At 44.6% G+C, this 20,754-nt stretch overlaps 1 protein-coding gene across 5 annotated transcripts in view; it reads right to left on the bottom strand.

The window, feature by feature from the left end:
* The window catches only part of crtc3 (CREB regulated transcription coactivator 3), a 77,085-nt gene that overhangs the window by 26,896 nt on the left and 29,435 nt on the right, over positions 1 to 20,754 (bottom strand). For all 5 annotated transcript variants that reach the window (XR_005941844.1, XM_041178488.1, XM_041178489.1 and 2 more), the window contains one exon: positions 16,492 to 16,626. Coding sequence is in view for 4 of the 5 variants with exons in the window: in XM_041178488.1 (XP_041034422.1) it covers positions 16,492 to 16,626 (135 nt within the window). In the remaining variant the exon portion in view is untranslated. The remainder of the gene's footprint in view (positions 1 to 16,491; positions 16,627 to 20,754) is intronic.

The following is a 20,754-nucleotide window of genomic DNA, read 5'->3' as shown; positions in this document are numbered from 1 at the left end:
AAAAGGTTCAAAAAAGAGATAAAGAACGAACTTTGAGATAGAGGATATACTGAAGGAACCCTAACAAACTAGGTCTCAGCCCAGTTTCCAGTGAAGCATTAAACTTCCTATAATTCAGCACTCAAACTGAGAGAGCATAGGATGTCTGGTGCGGGAAACTGGCATTCCACATGGTTGCAGCAGCTTTACTATGCACCTGCACTAGGGGTGCCTGATGTTGATGCTGGGTGCCAGAAATCAAAGAGAGTGTTCCAATCCCCTGTACCAACAGCAGTCAGCTGAATGAACACAACAAAAAAATACATGTGGAAATGATCTACTTTAATAGACAGAACAGACGCCAGAGAAATTACACTGAGAAACACATATTCCAGGAATAGTAGACTGAAGATTCCACAGATGTGCTATTATGTTACTTGGACATGAAGGGAAAAGTTACATCCTGCAGGCTGACCCTCAACTCCATCAGCTACAAACCTTTGCAGACAACTGGAATGGTTTATGGAAAAATTCACGGCCTGAACTGCCCCAACCTACAACGAAGGAACATGTGAGTAGGCTACAGCTCTCAGGGGATGAACAATTTCAAACATCAGTTTTGTTTAAACTCGATTGCCCCACTAAGTCTGCACTTCCAGAGCAGGAGAAAATCAAAAGTTCAGCAAAGGCATTATTAATTAAAGTCAGACAATTTTTTTATTTTAAATTCAGGCAACTAATAATTCCAGTGATTTCGAGGCAGTTCAGCTTTTGGGTGCATGGGGAATGAGTGGAGGACAAGCACCCAGTAACATCGGGCACACTTCAATTAGTTTCACACATGAACATGCATTAACTGGTGCACGATGCAGGATATACAAAGAGCTCAGACTCCTAACTAGTCCAGACTTGGTGTTCCAGTAGAGGCCAAGTGCTGTAAGAATTTATATTAGTATTGAAGCTGGTCATTTCAGATTAATAACCTAGTGGGTCAGTCCCAAAAAAAGTGTCCATGAGCTATGTAAATAATTCTAGGTCATCACTCTGCTTCAAGTTTGTTTTAGGAATACTCGATATAAAAACGGATTTGCTTTCAACTTACCTGCTACTTTTGAGACCAACTTCCCCTCACTTATATTTGCACCCTTTTCTTAAAACTAAAACCCTGGAAATTGACAATGAACATGTGCACACGCAGAATCAGACCCACATTCACTCAGGCGCATGCCTGCGCACCCACAATCAGCACGTGTCTCTACTCAGAGACTGTGTGGAAAATCTTCCGGCCTTTCCCAAACCAGAAACACCGTGACTTTTTTTCTTATTCATTCATGAGATGTTGGTCTTGCTGACAAGGCCAGCATTTATTGCCTATCCCAAATTGCCCTTGAGAAGAAGGTGGTGGTGCTCCACCTTCTTAAGCTGTTGCAATCCATGTGGTGTAGTTTCATCCACTGTGCTGTTACGGAGGGCGCCCAGGGTTTTGACCGAGTGACAGCGAAGGAATGGTGATATATTTCCAAGTCAGGATGGTGTGCAATTTGGAGAGGAACTCGGGGTGACTATAGACCACAGATGAAAGCTGAGGCTTTCCCAGCCTATGAGAAGTGTTTGACTGCTCTGATATTGTGTGCTAGTGTTGAGGAGGTTCAGCCTTTGTGTAAAAATGTTGCACAAACGTTTTGTTTTGTTCCATGAACACAAAGCAATGATGTGAGTCAGTCTGAACTGCGTCACTGAGTTGAAATGCAGCCCTTGGGAGTATTCTTCCTCAGAAGGTGACAACAGAGAGATACATGTGAGAGAAGGCCCATCATAGTGCAGGTTTTAAAGAATACATTCATTACAATAATTTGCTTTTGCTAGGTGAAATGAAGGTGCTATGGAATGTTTAATTTGCTACCATTTGTTGACATATTGTCTTGCTGCATTGGTGGTCTGCTCTGTTTTATCCCAATCTCAGGCAACTGGAACTGGAGATGGAATTTATGAATTAATGTTATAGCAAGCAAGGCAGGAAATGTGGATTAATCATTATCCCCCAAGAGGCTTAGAAAAGGGTGAATCACATAATTTCAGAATCTGCAAAGCATCTTTCATTTGGGAAATATCAGCGAGCAAAACACTGTATACACATGGGCTTGAATAGCAAGACCCAGAAACCTCAGCAGTTAAAACAATCCAACAGCTATCCAAATTTACAGCACTTTCAGGAACTGTCCCCCAGGGAGAGTCAGCACCTTCAGGAACTGTCCCCCAGGGAGAGTCAGCACCTTCAGGAACTGTCCCCCAGTGAGAGTCAGCACCTTCAGGAACTGTCCCCCAGTGAGAGTCAGCACCTTCAGGAACTGTCCCTCAGGGAGAGTCAGCACCTTCAGGAACTGTCCCCCAGTGAGAGGCAGCACCTTCAGGAACTGTCCCCCAGTGAGAGGCAGCACCTTCAGGAACTGTCCCCCAGTGAGAGGCAGCACCTTCAGGAACTGTCCCCCAGTGAGAGGCAGCACCTTCAGGAACTGTCCCCCAGTGAGAGGCAGCACCTTCAGGAACTGTCCCCCAGTGAGAGGCAGCACCTTCAGGAACTGTCCCCCAGTGAGAGGCAGCACCTTCAGGAACTGTCCCCCAGTGAGAGGCAGCACCTTCAGGAACTGTCCCCCAGTGAGAGTCAGCACCTTCAGGAACTGTCCCCCCAGTGAGAGTCAGCACCTTCAGGGTCTGTCTCCCAGTGAGAGTCAGCACCTTCAGGAACTGTCCCCTAGGGAGAGTCAGCACCTTCAGGAACTGCCTCCCAGGGAGAGTCAGCACCTTCAGGAACTGTCCCCTAGTGAGAGTCAGCACCTTTAGGAACTGTCCCCCCAGTGAGAGTCAGCACCTTCAGGGTCTGTCTCCCAGTGAGAGGCAGCACCTTCAGGAACTGTCCCCCAATGAGAATCAGCTCCTTCAGGAACGGTTCCCCCAGGGAGAGTCAGCATCTTCAGGAACTGTCCCCCAGTGAGAGTCAGCACCTTCAGGAACTGTCCCCCAGGGAGAGTCAGCACCTTCAGGAACTGTCCCCCAGGGAGAGTCAGCACCTTCAGGAACTGTCCCCCAGGGAGAGTCAGCACCTTCAGGAACTGTCCCCCAGTGTGAGTCAGCACCTTCAGTAACTGTCCCCTAGTGAGAATCAGCTCCTTCAGGAACGGTTCCCCCAGGGAGAGTCAGCATCTTCAGGAACTGTCCCCCAGTGAGAGTCAGCACCTTCAGGAACTGTCCCCCAGGGAGAGTCAGCACCTTCAGGAACTGTCCCCCAGGGAGAGTCAGCACCTTCAGGAACTGTCCCCCAGGGAGAGTCAGCACCTTCAGGAACTGTCCCCCAGTGAGAGTCAATACCTTCAGGAACTGTCCCCCCCAAGTGAGAGTCAGTATCTGCGTTGAGCTGGTGGTCAGGTTGGAGGCAACAAATACAAACAAACTTTTTTTCAAAGTAACGGATGTTTCAATTTTCACTGCCTTCACAGAAACGTGGGTTCCTAGAAAATAAATTTTCAGCGCAAGTGTAAACAGTGAGATACTGCCTTCCAGGAAATACCACGTCAAAACCTATAGAGTGTTTTTATTTCTTTTAAGTGACTTCAGACACATGATAAATCACCAATTAGATTCAAGAACCTGACTCATTTTCTCTGCTATTCCTCCATGAACACACAAATGAACCACATGCGTTAACCTTTTATTGAGGTGGGTCTATTTCAAAACAACACGTGCAAAGCCACTGTCTCAACTTTAGTCTATTTAGTTTATTTAGCCTTTAAAAACACTGCCTCACAAAGCACATTCAAATTTAAATGCCTTTTTTTCTGCTGAGATTAACTCATGTGATGTTCAGGCCAGAGTTAAGTCTCTCTGGTATACACTCAGTACTGCAGATGCCAAGAATTCTATCCCAAAGTATTAGCTGTCTTCTAAAAGCTCGGATATAAACAATTCTCCCCTTGGACCCCACAACCACTCATAGCATAGGCTAAAACATCTCAAAATCTCAGAAAAAAAATGGCGTTAAAATGATAGTTTTACCAGAACACACAATTTTAAAATCACTTCACAGAATCACAGTGCAGAAGAGGCCCTTGGGCCCATCGAGTCTGCACTGACACGTGAGAAACACCTGACCTACCTATCTAATCCCATTTACCAGCACTTAGCCCATAGCCTTGAATGTTATGATGTGCCAAGTGCTCATCCAGGTACTTTTTAAAGGATGTGAGGCAACCCGCTTCCACCACCCTCCCAGGCAGCACATTCCAGACTGTCACCACCCTCTGAGTAAGAAAGATTTTCCTCACATCCCCCCCTAAACTTCCTGCCCCTCACATTGAACTTGTAGCAAAAGCTGCACCAATTTGAAAATTGAATGCTCTGAGCATGTTGCAATAATATAAACACCAGACTCACTCGCTGTCGGCTAAGAAACGCACTCTCCGCTGTAGTACTGGAGCGATCCAGGCATGGGAGAATCCCAAACAAAAACAGAATTACCTGGAAAAACTCAGCAGGTCTGGCAGCATCGGCGGAGAAGAAAAGAGTTGACGTTTCGAGTCCTCATGACCCTTCGACAGAACTATTTATTTATGGGAGAATCCCAGTTTGATGTCAGTGCACTAATTTAAGTAAGGTTGTCCTCAATCAAAGTACCTGCCCCATATGTCTAAAAGGGTTCTTGCCCCCAATCTCTGTTGTGATCCAGTAACTCCCTTGCAAGAAAATAGGGCTTGTGGAATTGAGTGTGGAAAAGATCAAGTGTGACGACATCATCCTCCCACGGTTAGATCTCCTGTTGAGGTAAGAAGCGCTTCCTATCGACTACACTCAAGCAAGAGTCACAGGAAGAGCTGGACAGTATTAGCGATAAAGAATCTTACTTCAGCATTCAATCATATAGTTTTGTGTGGTTTGTGACTGGGTAGCAACTCCCTGTTCTAAATTCAAGATCAAAAGATAAACCGAACACGAGAGGATACAGTGGGAAAATACTGGAAGTAAGAAAGACTTGCATTTCTGTAGCGCCTTTCAGAACCATAGGATGTTCAAAGTGCTTTACAGACAATAAAGTATGTTTCTGAAAGGAAGTCGCTGTTGTGATGTAGGAAAAGCAGCTGTCAACTTGTGCACCGCAAACTCCTACAACCAGTAATGTGATAATGGCCAGATAAGCTGTTTTAGGTGTTGGCTGAGAGAAATATAACATTGGCCCAGGACAACCGGCAGAACTCCCCTGCTCTTTCCTTAAAACAGTCATGGGATCCAATACGCTCATCTGAGGGGGCCTCGGTTTAACATCGCATCAGAAAGATGGAACCTCTGATAGCGTAGCACTCCCTCAGTTCTGCACTGGTAGTTTCAGTGGAGTCTCTGCAGTGGAACTTGAACCAGGACCTTCTCACTCAGTGGCAAGAGGCTAACAACTAGCAGTTAACTGCAACACAATACGTTTGGTCGGTAGGACTGGACATCCCCAAGGACGGTGATGGAGGAGTGTCAGACCTTGGTTGAAAGGCATGATTCTGTGAGTTTGACTGTCAAATTGACAGGACTTGATAAGTCTTGGGGTCAGCTCTTCCCAAGTTTTGCACAGATCTCCAGATGTTAGTGAAGAGGACTTTCCTATGCTGACTGGGCATGGTGTGTCTGTCACATCCAGAATCTCAGTCTCTGCTGGATGGTCCAGCCAGCTTTAGTTATGTGTATAGTTATAGTTTTTGCATAAGTTTCATGCAAGGGAGTGTTTTGCTATGCCATTTCAGAGGGAGTTAAAAGTCAATCACAGACCCCCAGCAAAGAGAATTGGTGAATCATAGTCACCATTACTGATGCTAGCTTTTTAATTCCAGACTTATTCAATTAACTGAATTTAAATTCCCCAGGTGCCTTGGTGGGAATAGAACACATGTATCTAGGGCTTCTGGGTTACTAATCTAGTAAGATACCCACTATGACAGCATAGCCATTATGGGACAGTGTGGAGAGGGAGCTTTATTCCAAATCTGACCAGTGCTGTACCTGGCCTGGGAGCGTATCACTTACATGAGGAACATCCTCCATTCCCCAAGCATGGATATCCCTCAATCTAACAAGAATGGCCGAATAGCCTCCTTTTGGGCTGTAAATTTTCAGTTCAAAACAACACGTTTTAAAGGTAGGGGGTGGAGACCAAGTTATAAAAATTGCAGGAAGCTTGAACTAACACATGGTGAGCTTATCAGATGGAGCACAGCGCTGTCAGAAAGGAAGGCAGGAACAGTATGTAGTGTGTGTGGCTCAAAGATCTGACTTAATGATAAATTGCACAGATCTATGAAACCGACAACTCCACTGAATTGAGATTTTATCTTGGGTGGTTTTCAGTTTGTGAAACGGTAATGAACTAGAACATCCTGTCATATTCCTCATCACATTGAATACAGTCAATATACAGGAACTCCTAGTGATGAGGGATTCTCATTCTTACAGTGACTAGAGCACTTAAGGGGGTTTATGCTCATTGAAATAGGGGTTCCACAGATTCCAGTTGTCCTGCCCCGTCCTCCAGTACCTCACTCAAGATGATGGTATTCTCTGTATGTGAGTCATGCTTCATGTGCACTTTCAGGCACATGTCCCTAGATAAATCACTTTCATCTTCATCCCATTGGGATGTAGCATTATATGGAATGTACAGCATGGAAACAGGCCATTCAACCCAACCAATGCTACTCCATTCGAGCCTCCTCCCACTCTTCCTCATCTAATTCAGTCAGCAAAATCCTCAATTCTCTCTCCCTCATATGCTTATCTAGATTCCTCTTAAATGCATCTATGTTATTTGCCTCAACTGCTCCTTGTATTAGCAAGTTCCCCATTCTCAATACTCTGAGTAAACAAATTTCTCCTGAATTCTCTTTTATTAATGACTGCCTTATCTTCATGGCCCCTCGTTCTGGTCTCCCACATGTGGAAGCATCTTCTCCGTGTCTCCCCTTTCATTATTAAAGGCCTTACCAAGCCACCCTCATCATCTCTTTTCAAGAAAAAGTTTCTCAGCTTGTTCAATGTTTCTCAATAGTTACATCCTCTCGGTTCTGTAAATCTTTTTTGCACCTTCTCCATTGCCTCTATAGCCTTTTTACATTATGTAACGTAGAGCTGTGCACAGCACTCTGTGTGGTCTAATCAAGATTTTATAAAACTTTACCATAACCTTTCTGCTTTTCAATTCTAACCCTCTAGAAATTAATTTTTTTAAAGAAGTTTTATTAACTTGCATCACTGCTTTTGTGTATCTGTACTACCTTGAGATCCATCTACTCCTCCAACCCACTTAGATTCTTGATTTTCCAAGAGCTACATCAAAATTCACTACCTCACATTGATCTATATTGGAATTAACTTGCCACACTGGCAACTTCGCAATCAACCCTTTAATGTGGGATTAGAATAGCAGATTCCCTTCCTTCAGTTAATCAGTTTGGTGCCAGCCCATAGAGTACTAGCTTTATTAAATTCAATTTCACAAGTTGCCATAGTGGGGCTCAAACTCGTTCACTCAGTTCCTGATCAATACAGGATTACTCAGCTGTGCGATAGATCGGAATGCTGATGAGGGCTGATTTTGCTGGGGCAACATCCAGTTTCTGTGGAGATAACCCAGTTCAAGCCAGGCCAGACCAGGGATCCATCCCCAGCTCTTGCTGCTCAGTATGAATCAGGGGAGTGGTGTCTTTGCCTCAATGAGGATGACCTGTAAATGACAGCAGGTCATTCAACAGAGACTGATGAAAAGTCATACGCCCCAGATTCTAAATTTAGAAAAGTCATGAGGCACTGAACTGATAGTCAATGCCTAGGTCCAACAGCACAGAGTAGCAGAAAAGCAGAATAATTTCCACACCCATCAACAAATGTTATTTAATTCCAGCTACCCTGCACCAAACCAACAGGAAACTTCACTCTACATTATTTCAGCAGTCACACAGCTCATAAATGCACACAAAAAAATCTAGTCTATCCCATTTTTAATCATAAAAAGTAAAATGAAGGAAGCTATTTGTCAATCTCACTCCATAGAGAATACAGATCACGAGATCACAACATCAAAGAACCTCGTCAATGGCTGGTAGGCACGATACAGTCTCTGTGGATGCTGGTGAGCTCAGGGGGGAAGCAGCGAGGCTTCCTGTTCCTGCAGGTTAAGTGTGTACAGCCACAATCACATGAGGACAGGATTGTAATCAGTCTGTCAACACTCACATGTGAACACTGCAGCAGAAGGTTATTGAACACTGATTGAATATGACAGCCCCAATTTTCTTTCTTCATAGGTGCTGAGGCCACTATTGCCCTGACAGTGAGTGGTCAGCTTAGCAGTAATCAGGGATTGAACCTGGCACCCTCTGACATCACATTAGGCAGCGAGCTTCCCTACTGTAAATTTGCTTTGGGGTGCAGATGAGACAAAAATGGACTGCAGGACATGGTCTTCAGATAGTGTATGAAATATCCTATATAGAGGTGCCTTACCCACCATACAGGTGGGTAGTACTCTTGCCACCCAGTCAGGAGGTTGTGGCTTTATGTTTCAATCCAGACAAGTTGACCACACAATTAAGGCCGACATTCCAATACAGTCCTGAGGGAGTGCTGCATTGTCAGGGATGCCATCCTTCAGGTGAGAGGTCAAACCAAGACCTCACCTATCCGCTTTAAGTGGATGTAAAAAATCCCACAGCATTATTTCAAAGAAGAGCAGGGGAGCTCTCCCTGGTGCATGTACCCCTCGCCTAAAATGTGATTTTGCTGCTTGTGGGGGCTTGCTGTGTGAAAATTGGCTGTCACATTTTCTACATCATGATGACACTTCAACAGTATTTAACAGCATTTTCTGGACATCTCAAGGTTATGAAAGGCGCAATAGAGATGCAAGATTTTTCTTTCTCTTAAAGATAATAGCTTAAATGCGTGACCAGAGAACGTGGCGGTGTGTTTGCCCAGAGCTCCGAAACTCTTGTTAAAATGCTCTTAGCTCCTGACTGAATCTGTACATTTCTGTTAAACATGCAGCGTAAGACCTCTCACCCACTCCAAGGCAGCTGGAGATGGATGTGCTTTCACACTGGAAAACAATACAATAGAACTCCCCATTATTTAAAGGATTCTGCTCTGGGTCAGGTCAGTTTGCACTCAAGTGACTTCTGTATCACAGCTTTCAGAGATGAAATTTTATTGCACTGTAAAAGTTCAGTGAATTGCTGCTGGCCAAGGTCACAAGCAGTCAAACCCACAATTTTCAGTTTCATGCCAACTTCTTCTGCGCTCTGGGTTACGACAAAGTAGCAAAAGGCACTGATTCAAGTTTAGCTGACTTCGATTTCATCACACACACAAGCACAGGACTGAGACACACAGATCAGGAGGTCCCAGGTTCGGTCGGACGCTGACTTAACTGTCTTAGCTTAGCTTGGGAGTAAAGGGTGTGAGAAACTAGAATCCCAACCCCTGATCAGTCATGAACTAGTATGTGTGGGTTTTAGGAGGGAGCTGGACTTAGTTGTGGTGTTTTCTCCCTCCATGCCTGACACAGGCCATCAGGCCAGGAAAAGCTCCCTGCTTTTCTCTGAATACAGTAAAGTCCCACCTTTCACGACTTCCCTGTTCGTATTTTCACTTACCCGGGCTTTGTACTTTGGACACACGATGGGCGATGTGGTGTACAATGTTCGCTTACCTGTGTTTGAAATGTCTGAATATTTGGGTTGATTCTTTGACAGGTACACCCTTTGAGCACATCTCAAGTTTGCGATTGGTTAATTTAGTATGAGAAGGCAGGAACAGACTGGATATTAGGTGATTTGTCTTTTTTGAAGAGAGTAGTGAGGCTCTGGAATATAATACAGGCTGGTGTGGTAGGTGCTGACTCTCCAAATACTTTGAGGGAACTGGACTAGTTCTTTGCGAGAACAGTAATCATATAAAACAGAATGTAAATGTCTTTATAATAATGTCTTTAGCTTTGTAATCTTTGGTTCATGTGACCACCTTGGCTGGCTTCACTGACCTGAGGGAGGGGATCAGAGAGGAATTTTCCAGGATACATTTTGCCCCTTGTTGGCCCTGGGTTTTTCTCTTTCTCATTGACCGCAATTTTTAAATGGGCTGCAAATAAAACAGCCAGTACTGGAAATCGGAAACAAAAAGCAACAACATGGAGTATACACAGGAGATCTAACGGCTTCAGTGGAGAGAAATACAGCTTGTTGTAGACTACTGTAACTGCCCAAGCCAATGCTGTTCTCGCATGGCTGGAACCTATCCAACTGGAGTCCCATTCAGAAGCATGCTCCTCCTTCGCGATTTCACCGTTTGTGAGGCGATGGTAGAGTGGTATTGTCGCTGGGCAGGTAATCCAGAGACCCAGGGTAACGCACTGGGGACCCGGGTTCAATTCCCAACATGGCAGATGGTGGAATTTGAATTCAATTAAAAGTCTAATAGTGACCATGAAACCATTGTCAATCATTGTAAAAACTCATCTGGTTCACTAATGTCCTGTAGGGAAGGAAATCTGTCATCCTTACCTGGTCTGGCCTACATGTGACTCCAGACCCACAGCAATGTGATTGATTCTTAGATGCCCTCTGAAATGGCCTAGCAAGGCACTCAGTGTATCAAACCGCTACAAAGTCATAAGAAAGGAACGAAACTGGACAGACCACCTGTCATCGACCTAGGCACCAGAAACAACAACAGCAGTCTCAACCCTATTGGCCCTGCAAAGTCCTCCTTACTAACAGCTGGGGGCTCGTGCCAAAATTGAGAGAACTGTCTCAGACTAGTCAAGCAACAGTCTGACATAGTCATCCTTACGGAATCATGCCTCACAGATAATGTCCAAGACACCACCATCACCATCCCTGGGTATGTCCTGTCCCACCGGCAGGACAGGCCCAGCAGAGGTGGTGGCACAGTGGTTTACAGTCGGAAGGGAGTTGCTCTGGGAGTCCTCAACATCGACTCCAAACCCCATGAAGTCTCATGGCATTAGGTCAAACATGGGCAATGAAACCTCCTGCTGATTACCACATACCAGAAGCAGCACCAGGCATGCCTAAAAATGAGGTGTCAGCCTGGTGAAGCTATAACACAGGACTATTTGCATGAGTAGCAAGTGGTAGACAAGGCTAAGTGACAACCAGATCTAAGATCTGCAGTCCTGCCACAACCAGTCGTGAATGGTGGAGGACAATTAAACAACTCACTAGAAAAGGAGGTTCCACAAATATCCCCCCATCTTCAATGATGGGGAGCTCAGCACATCAGAGCAAAATATAAGGCTGAAGCATTTGCTACGATCTTCAGCCAGAAGTGCTGAGTGGATAATACATCTCCTCCGGCGGTCCTCAGCATCACAGATGCCAGTCTTTAGCCAATTCGATTCACTCTGCGTGATATGAAGAATTGGCTGAAGGTACTGTATACTGCAAAGACTATGGACCCTGACAATATTCCAGCAATAGTACTGAAGACTTGTGCTCCAGAACTTGCCGCACCCCCATCCAAGCTGTCCCAGTACAGCTACAACACTGGCATCTACCCAGCTATGTGGAAAATTGCCCAGGTATGTTCTGTACACAAAAAGCAGGACAAATCCAACTTGGCCAATTATCACCTCATCGGTCTACTCCATCATCAGTAATGGAAGAGGTCATCAACAGTGTTATCAAGCAGCACTTGCTTAGCAATAACCTGCTCACCGATGCCCAGTTTGGGCTCCGCCAGGGCCACTCAGCTCCTGACCTCATTACAGCCTTGGTTCAAACATGGACAAAAGAGCTGAACTCCCGAGGTGAGGCGAGAGTGACTGCTCTTGACATCAAGGCAGCATTTGAAAGTGTGTGGCATCTGGAGTCAATGGACATCAGGGGGGCAACTCTCCACTGATTGGAGTCATATCTAGCACAAAGGAACATGGTTGTGGTTGTTGGAGGTCAGTCATCTCAGCTCCAGGACATCACTGCAGGAGTTCCTCAGGGTGGTGTCCTCGGCCTAACCACCTTCAGCTGCTTCATCAATGACCTTCCTTCCATCATAAGGTCAGAAGTGGGGATGTTCGCTGATGATTGCACAATGTTCAGTACCATTCGTGACTCCTCAGATACTGAAGCAGTCCATGTCCAAATGCAGCAAGACCTGGACAATATCCAGGCTTGGGCTGACAAGTGTCAAGTAACATTCACGCCACACAAGTGTAAGGCAATGACCCATCTCCAACAAGAGAAAATCCCACCATCACCCCTTGATGTTCAATGACATTACAGCACTGAATCCCCCAATATCAACATCCTGGAGGATACGGTTGACGTAACCTGAACTGGACTAGCCATATAAATACCGTGGCTACAAGAACAGGTCAGAGGCTAGGAATCGTGCGACAAGTAACCCACCTCCTGAATCCCCAAAGCCTGTCCGCCATCTACAAGGCACAAGTTAAGAGTGTGTTGGCATACTCCCCACTAGCCTAAATGAGTGCAGCTCCCACAACACTCAAGAAGCTTGACACCGTCCACGCCAAAGCAGCCGGCTTTATTGGCACCACATGCGTAAACATTCACTCTCTCCACCACCGATGCAGAGTAGCAGCAGTGTGTACCATCTACAAGATGCACTAAAGGAATTCACCAAGGCTCCTTCAACAGCATCTTCCAAACCCACGACCACTACCATCTAGAAGGGCACAGGCAGCAGATAAGATGGGAACACCACCACCTGGAAGTTCCCTCCAAGTCACTCACCATCCTGACTTGGAAATACATCACCGTTCCTTCACTGCCGCTGGGTCAAAATCCTGGAACTCCCTCATGAGATGTGGGTGTACCAGCACCACACGGACAGCAGTGGTTCAAGGCAGCAGCTCACCACCACCACCACCTTAAGGGCAACTAGAGATGGGCAATAAATGCTGGCCCAGCCAACGAGGCCCACATCCCATGAATGAATAAACTCCCGAGGTGAGAGTGACTACCCTTGACATCAAGGCCACATTTGGCCGAGTGTGCCATCAAGGAGTCCTAGCAAAACTGGAGTCAATGGGAATCGGGGGGAAAACTCTCCACTGGTTGGAGTCATACCTAGCACAAAGGAAGATGCTTGTGGTTATTGGAGGTCAGTCATCTCAGCTCCAGCACATCATAGCAGGAGTTCAGCGAAGCCCACGTCCCACGAATGAATAAACTCCCGAGAGACTTTACCGTTGTGCTATGGGATCTCTAACATCTACTCCACGGCCGGAAAAGAAAGCCTCGGTTTAAAGCCTCATCTGGAAGACAACAGCTCTGACAATGCAGCACTCCCTCAGTAATGAACTGCCTAAGTGACAAGATCAGGTCCAGGAGTGGGGCTTGAACCCATAACCTTTGGACTCAGAGGTGAGGGGGCTAACCCAGTGTGGGAGGCCAACACCTTAAAATCTGTAGCATTCAGATCAGGTTTCTGTTGTAAACAATTGTTTAGCCTTTCAAATTCTGTAAACAATGCACTGCTTAAACACACACTCACAGTTGTTTCCAAAATGATTTTGGCTCCTGTCTTCCACATTGTCTTCTGGATTAGTCTGTCCTGTGAATTACCGGAAAAAGTTGTTTTGAAGGCTCAGTTAAGAGTGCAGAATAGCACAAAGACTAAAGAGTAGGAAAGAACACAAGGTAATTCGAGAAATAGGAGCTGAAGTGACAAGAAGATTGAGTTTTGAAAGGGCTGTGGATTGTGAAAGAAAGGGAAGTGTGTGGATAAGTTCCAACAGGGCAAACGATGCAAGTGGAAGCATAAGTGGGAAGGGGTATTTGCAGCTTAGGTGGAATGAGAGAGAATGAGAATTCAGCAGGATCAAAAAAAAAACCAGATGAAGAGGTTGTAAGGCTAGAGGGGAGAGAAGGGCTGGTTGCCAGGCAGTAAGTTTTGACTTGAGTCATTTGACTGTATATAAATTAAACAGCTACATTCAAGTTAATAGTGACCAAAGATTTCGGCCTCTGTAACCTCCTCCAGTCCTACAACCTTCCGAGACCTCTGCCCATCTTCTAATTCTGGCCTCTTGTCCAACACCGATTTCCTTCACCCACTATCAATGGCCTTGCCTTCAGCATCCTTGTCCCTAAGCTCTGGGATTGCACCCTTAAACCTCTCTCGCTCTTGCTCTCCTTCTTTAAGAAATTCTTTAAAATCAACCTCTTTGTGCTTAGGACACCTCATTATATTAAAGGTGTGATATAAATACAAGTTGTGTCCAGGGAAGATCAACTCATTTCTAACTATAAATCTAGCCAGGTTTCAATCAATAGCTGGCAGTCTTTCAAATGCACTTCACAATATTCCTGTTTCCTCCCTTTTCACTATCATCTTTGTAGAACTATGAATGATGAATTACTTTTCAACCTGACATTCACACTGGTGAGTGAACTGGATAATATCCTTGATTCGTCAAATAAAGTACTGCTGTCACTGAGTATATTTGCTATGTTAGTACAAATGTAATACAGAAAAGATCAGCCTTCAACTTGTACTAAGCTTTGAATTCATCACAGGAGTAACAGTGCTGTAACTCTGAGTATTACACCCCAGCGTTACACAGCTGAAAGTGCTCCCTACAGTCAAAAATAGTAATTGGAAGGACAGGTAGTTACATATGATTTAAAACAACAGGATAAAATTTCATGTGAACAAGGAGCAGGAGTAGGCCAATCAGCCCTTTGAGCCTGCTTCGCCAATTTATAAGATCATGGCTGATCTGAATGTGACCTGAAATCTGCATCCCACCTATCCCTGATAATCTCTCACACGCTTGCTTACCAAAAGTCTATCCACTTCTGCCTTAAAAATATTCAAAGACTCTGCTCCCACCACCTTTTCAGGTCGAGAGTTCCAAAGATTCATGACTCTCAGAAAAAATTTCACCTCATCTCCGCACTAAATGGGCGGCCCCTTATTTTTAAACAGTGACCCCGGTTCTAGATTCTCGCACAAGACAAAACATCCTTTCCACATCCACCCTGTCAAGATGCCTTAGGGTCTTAAAGGTTTTGGTCAAGTCACCTCTTATCCTTCTAAACGCCAATGGATACAAACCTAACCTGTCCAACCTTTCCTCATAAGACAACCCACCCATTCCTGGTTTTAGTTTAGTGAACCTTCTCTGAACTGCTCCCAATGCATTTACATCCTTACTTAAATAAGGTGACCAATACTGTACACAGTACTCCAAATGTGTTCTCATTAGTGCCCTGTATAACTGACGCATAACCTCCCTACTTTTCTATTGAATTCCCCTCACAATAAATGATAACATTCTATTAGCTTTCCTAATTACCTGCTGTACCTGCATACCAACTTCTTGCGATTCATGCACTAGGACACCAAGATCCCTCTGTATCTCAGAGCTCTGCAATCTCTCACCATTTAGATAATATGCTTCTCTTTTATTCTTCCTGCCAAAATGGACAATTTCACATTTTCCTACTTTATACTTCATTTGCCAGATATTTGCCCACTCACTTAACCTATCTATATCTTTTTGTAGCCTCATGTCCTCTTCACAACTTACTTTCCCATCTTTGTGTCATCAGCAAATTTGGCAACCATCCCATCATCCAATTCATTTACATAAATTGTAAACAGATGAGGTTCCAGCACTGATCCCTGTGGCACAGCACTTGTTACATTTTGCCAATCTGAAAAAGACCCATTTATGCCTACTCTCTACATCCTGTTCGCCAGCCAATCTTCTATCCATGTCAATATGTTACCCCCTACACCATGAGCTTTTATTTTCCGCAATAGCCTCTGATGTAGCACTTTATCAAATGCCTTCTGGAAATCTAAGTACAGTACATCCACCGGTTCCCCTTTATCCACAGCATGTTACTTCCTCAAAGAACTCCAATAAGTTGGCTAAACATGATTTCCCTTTCACAAAACAATGTTGACTCTGCCCAATTACCTTGAACTTATCCAAGTGCCCTGCTATAGCTTCTTTAATAGATTAACATCTGTCATAGAGAAAATGTTGGAAGCTAACTGGCCCGTAGTTTCCCGCTTTCTGTCTCCCTCCCTTTTTGAATAATGGAGTTAGATTTGCTATCTTGGACCTTCTCCAAATCTAGGGAGTTTCAGAAAATTAAAACCAATGCATCAACTATCTCACTAGCCACTTGTTTAAGATCCTAGGATGAAGTCCATCAGGACCCGAGCACTTGTCAGCCCGCAGCTCCAACAATTTACTCAGTGCCACTTCTCTGGTGATTGTAATTTTCCTGAGTTCTTCCCTCCCTTCCATTTCCTAATTTATGGCTGCTTCTGGGATGTTACTGCATCCTGTATAGTGAGGACTGATGCAAAATACATGTTTCACAGACCTAACATTACTCTTTCCTGAAATCCATGTGAAATGCTATATATCATGCTCTTCAAATGTAATGCATGTCTGGGAAGTGAGGGGAATACAGGCAAGGATATCTGTCGGCCGTGTTTATCCACTGCAGGCTGGCGTCGGCGAGGTGACATCATTTGACTCCGGTCTCGGTGAACCCTCTCCACTAAACCATGATGCCGCGTTCCCCGTGCAGAATCCAAAGTGGGATGAAATGACATCTGCAGTGGCAAGAGAGAGAGAAAAAAAAAAGTTTTAAAATGCTGTCTCCGATCTGATCAATGGGTCATCATCAATCGCCTCCATGCCATACTCTGAAGGGCCAGTTTTCACTGTGTCTCCTGCAGGGAGCACAATATGGACAGCAGCATACTGTCAGCATGGCGAAAGCATATTGCTCTACATGTGGTTACGACAGACACATTGTTGTCTCATCTTTACACTGGTGAAGTGACTCAAGCATTATAGCCACTCAGCCATGTACAGAATCAACAACCTGCATTTATATATTGTGGTGTATATGCCAAGGTTTCTCACAGAAGCATAATCAGAAATGCTATGACATCTGTCTTAATACCCCCACACGTGGATTGGTGAGAAAAAGCTTCTTCGAAGAGGTAGGCGTTAAGGAGCATTCTAAAGGAAGAGAGAGAGATAGCGAGGAAGAGAGGTTTAGCGAGGGAATTCCTGAGCTTGCAGCCCATGTAGCTGAAGGCATGGCCATCATTAGCAGAGGGATTAAAATCAGAGATGCTCAAGAGGTCAGAATCAGAGAAGAGGGATCTTGGAAGGTTCAAGGCCTGAAGAAGGTTACAGAGCTCGGGAGGGGAAAGGATCTCGAATTTGAACACAGTGAAGAGTGGGTTTACGTTATATGACTGTCTACCAACCTCTCCGCAGTGCGCGAAGGAGAGTGACACATAGACACCTGCTGCAGTGTAAAACAGCCGCTAAGAGGAAAATGTTCAATTCACAGAACAATAATCAATGACTTTCATCCATACTAGCATAGGTGGCATGGCCAATTCTGCGATGCCTTACTTATTCTATCACTCTCCCAAGTGTTTCGGATGGGAGGTGACGAAACAGAAACCTGAACGTCACAAAAGTTCCACACGCTGTATCACCCTACCACATCTGCATGCTAACAACATGAAGGGGCTTCATGCTAATTCTGCTTGGCATGATTAATGCCTCGGATTCAGGGAGTTGACAGCAGGTGTGGGGTCAAACTAGGTCTGCACTGCAACTGGGCTTATAGGATCTGGAGTCATCATCAGCTGATGGAGTCCCTCGATTTGGCAGCCTAGGGTATCAACAGGATGAAAAAGTGCCTTACCTGGTTTATGAGCCTTAGTATCAGAGAGACTGCAGCCTGCGTCAAAACAACAGCAACAGTCAGCGTGGAAAAGCTTCACAGCACCATGCATCAATCCCAACACTGGATTGTTTCTGGCATTAACAATTGCCACATCAAAAGGAATTTTCTGTTGTTTCAGTTCGGTTACTGAATGAATTCTCACCAATGTCACCAACTGGTACCAATTTATTATGGAAAAGTATACATGCTAATGTAGTGTGATGGGCTTCCTAAGTAGTACTTTAAGCTGCTTCATATTGGATTACATGATGCCCACCAGCTTCTGACAAGCCAATCAGCTGACACTGGTCCTTGGAAACAAGCAGCACCAAAACAAAGCATTAATTCATCACCTCAATCCACTCACTGATAGACCTGGACAAACTCTCAGGTAACATTCACTCTCGGGTAACAATGCTCTCTTTGGACACACCCCAAGTTTGGAAAGACATGCCTATGAATATAAGGGCTGGGTATTTTTGCCATTTTAGGTGAATGCAGTGTGAAAATGTCATGCACACACAAGGTTACACTTGACAGGACAGTAAAGCACTTTTTCATCCTGTTGATATCCCAGGCTGCCCAATCGAGGGACTCCATCAGCTGATGACTCCAGATCCAATAAGTCCAGTTGCAGTGCAGACCTAGTTCAGCCCCACACCTGCTGTCAACTCCCTGAACCCAAGGGCATTAATCACTCCAAGCGAAGTCAGCAATGAAGCCCCTTCATGTTGCCAGCACGCAGATGTGCTAGGTGACACAGTGTGTGTGTGGAGCTTTTGTGATGTTCAGGTTTTTGTCTCGCCACCTCCCATCCAAGACTCTCAGAAGAGTGACACAAGCTTATAACTCCTTTGCATTTATACATACCCAGTTTCCGTGGGAACCAGTTCCCACATTAAAACCAGAAGAGCATACATAATACATCAGTGCCTGTGACATTTTGGCTGTTCTCCATATGTAATGCTCTCCCATTACCAAGGCTAGACAAGCAGCAAATATAAAGTTGCCCCCAGTGACGACACTGTGTACACCAAACAGCAGAAGCAACTTTACACAGAGCATCCTCTTACACAGTGCCAGACCTGCAATTGTGTAGGGTGGCAAATGTAACCCCATTATTTAAAAAAAGAGAGGGAGGGAGAAAACAGTGAATTACAGTCCGGTTAGCCTAATGTGAGTAGCAGTGAAAATGCTAGAGTCTATTATAAATGTTGTGATAACAGGACACTTAGAAAATATCAAGGGATTAGACAAAGTCAACATGGGTTTATGAAAGGGAAATCATGTTTGACAGACCTACTGGAGTTTTTTTGAGGACATAACTCGTAGAATAGATAAGGGAGAACCAGTGGCTGTGATGCATTTGAATTTTCAGAAAGTTTTTGATTAACCAACCTCTTATGTGGGACTTTGTGTGCAAAATTAAAGCACATGGGGTTGGGGGTAATATGTTGGCTTGGATTGAGAACTGGTTAGCAGACAGGAAACAGAGGGTAGGGATAAACGAGTCTTTTTCAGAGTGTCAGGCAGTGACTCATGGGGTACAGCAGAGGTCAATGCTTGGGCCCCAGCTATTCACAATATATATCAATGATTTGGATGAGGGAACAGAACATAATATTTCCAAGTTTGCTGATGACACAAAACTAGGTGGGAATGTGAGTGGTGAGGAGGATGTAAAGAAGCTTCAAGGTGATTTAGGGAAGTTGAGTAAGTGGGCAAATACATGGCAGATGCAGTATATCATGAAGTATAAGCATGAAGTTATCCACTTTGGTAGGAAAAACAGAAAGGCAGAGTATTATTTAAATGGTGATAAATTGGAAAATGTTAATAAAGGGACCTGTATGTCCTTGTACACCAATCACTAAAAGCAAGCATGCAGGTGCAGCAAGCAGTTCAGAAGGCAAATTGTATGTTTGCCTTCATTGTAAAAGATTTGAGTACATGAACAAGGATGACTTACTGCAGCTATACAGGAACTTGTTGAGACCACACTTGGAGTATTGTGTGCAGATTTGGTCCCTTACCTAAGAAAGGATATACTTGACATAGAGGGAGTGCAGCAAAGGTTCACTAGACTGATTCCCGGGATGGCAGGATTGTCATACGAGGAAAGATTCAGCTGACTAGGACTGTATTCACTGAAGTTTAGAAGAATGAGAGGGGATCTCATTGAAACATATAAAATTCTGACAGGGATGGACAGACTGGATGCAGGGATAATATTTCCCTGAAGTGGGGCTTGAGCCACAGAATGTACAATGTTAACAAAAGAAAAAAAATTGAAGAAATAGATCTTTATTATGAGCAGCTGAGATTAAAAACCCCTGGGAGACAGTTCTGAATTGCATTCTGGCAGCTAATAAGCACCGAATCCACTGATTATTCCTTGCACAACATTAACAGGGGTCATGATTGACAGGGGTGCACTGGACCCAAACTGGTACACTTAGTAGTGGATCGGTGGCAGTGTAACTAATCTGGTGGACCAGTAAAATCAACTCAATGCCAGCTTCTTGCACAATTTAAAGTGCTTTATTGCACAAGCAGACGAGAAAGGACATGTGGGGAAATATCATGGAGAAATGCAAGAACAGAAACAGTTTACAAGGCTAAAACTGCAGTGTTAAACTATGACAACAGAACAAAAGAAATCCCACTGTCAGCCCTGGTTCAGTGGCTAACACCCTTACCTTCAAATCAGAGGATTGTGGTTTCAAACCTAATGCCAGAGGTTTGAGCACATAATCCAGGCTGACGTTCCAGTGTTACTGAGGGAGAGCTATACTGTCAGAGGTGTCACCTTTCAGGGATGAAATGTTTTAAACCAAGGCCCTGTCTGCCCTCTCAATTGGACGCAAAAGATCCCAAGGCACTACTTCAAAAGAGGAGTCCTCTCTAGTGCAAAAATAAAAATACCTGGAAAAACTCAGCAGGTCTGGCAGCATATGCAGAGAGGAACACAGTTAATGTTTCGAGTCCG

This window comes from Carcharodon carcharias, chromosome 32, assembly GCF_017639515.1.
Source record: "Carcharodon carcharias isolate sCarCar2 chromosome 32, sCarCar2.pri, whole genome shotgun sequence".
Classification (NCBI taxonomy): domain Eukaryota; kingdom Metazoa; phylum Chordata; class Chondrichthyes; order Lamniformes; family Lamnidae; genus Carcharodon; species Carcharodon carcharias.
The sequence above is the reverse complement of the archived record's forward strand: the minus strand, read 5'-3'. Positions and strand labels throughout refer to the sequence as shown.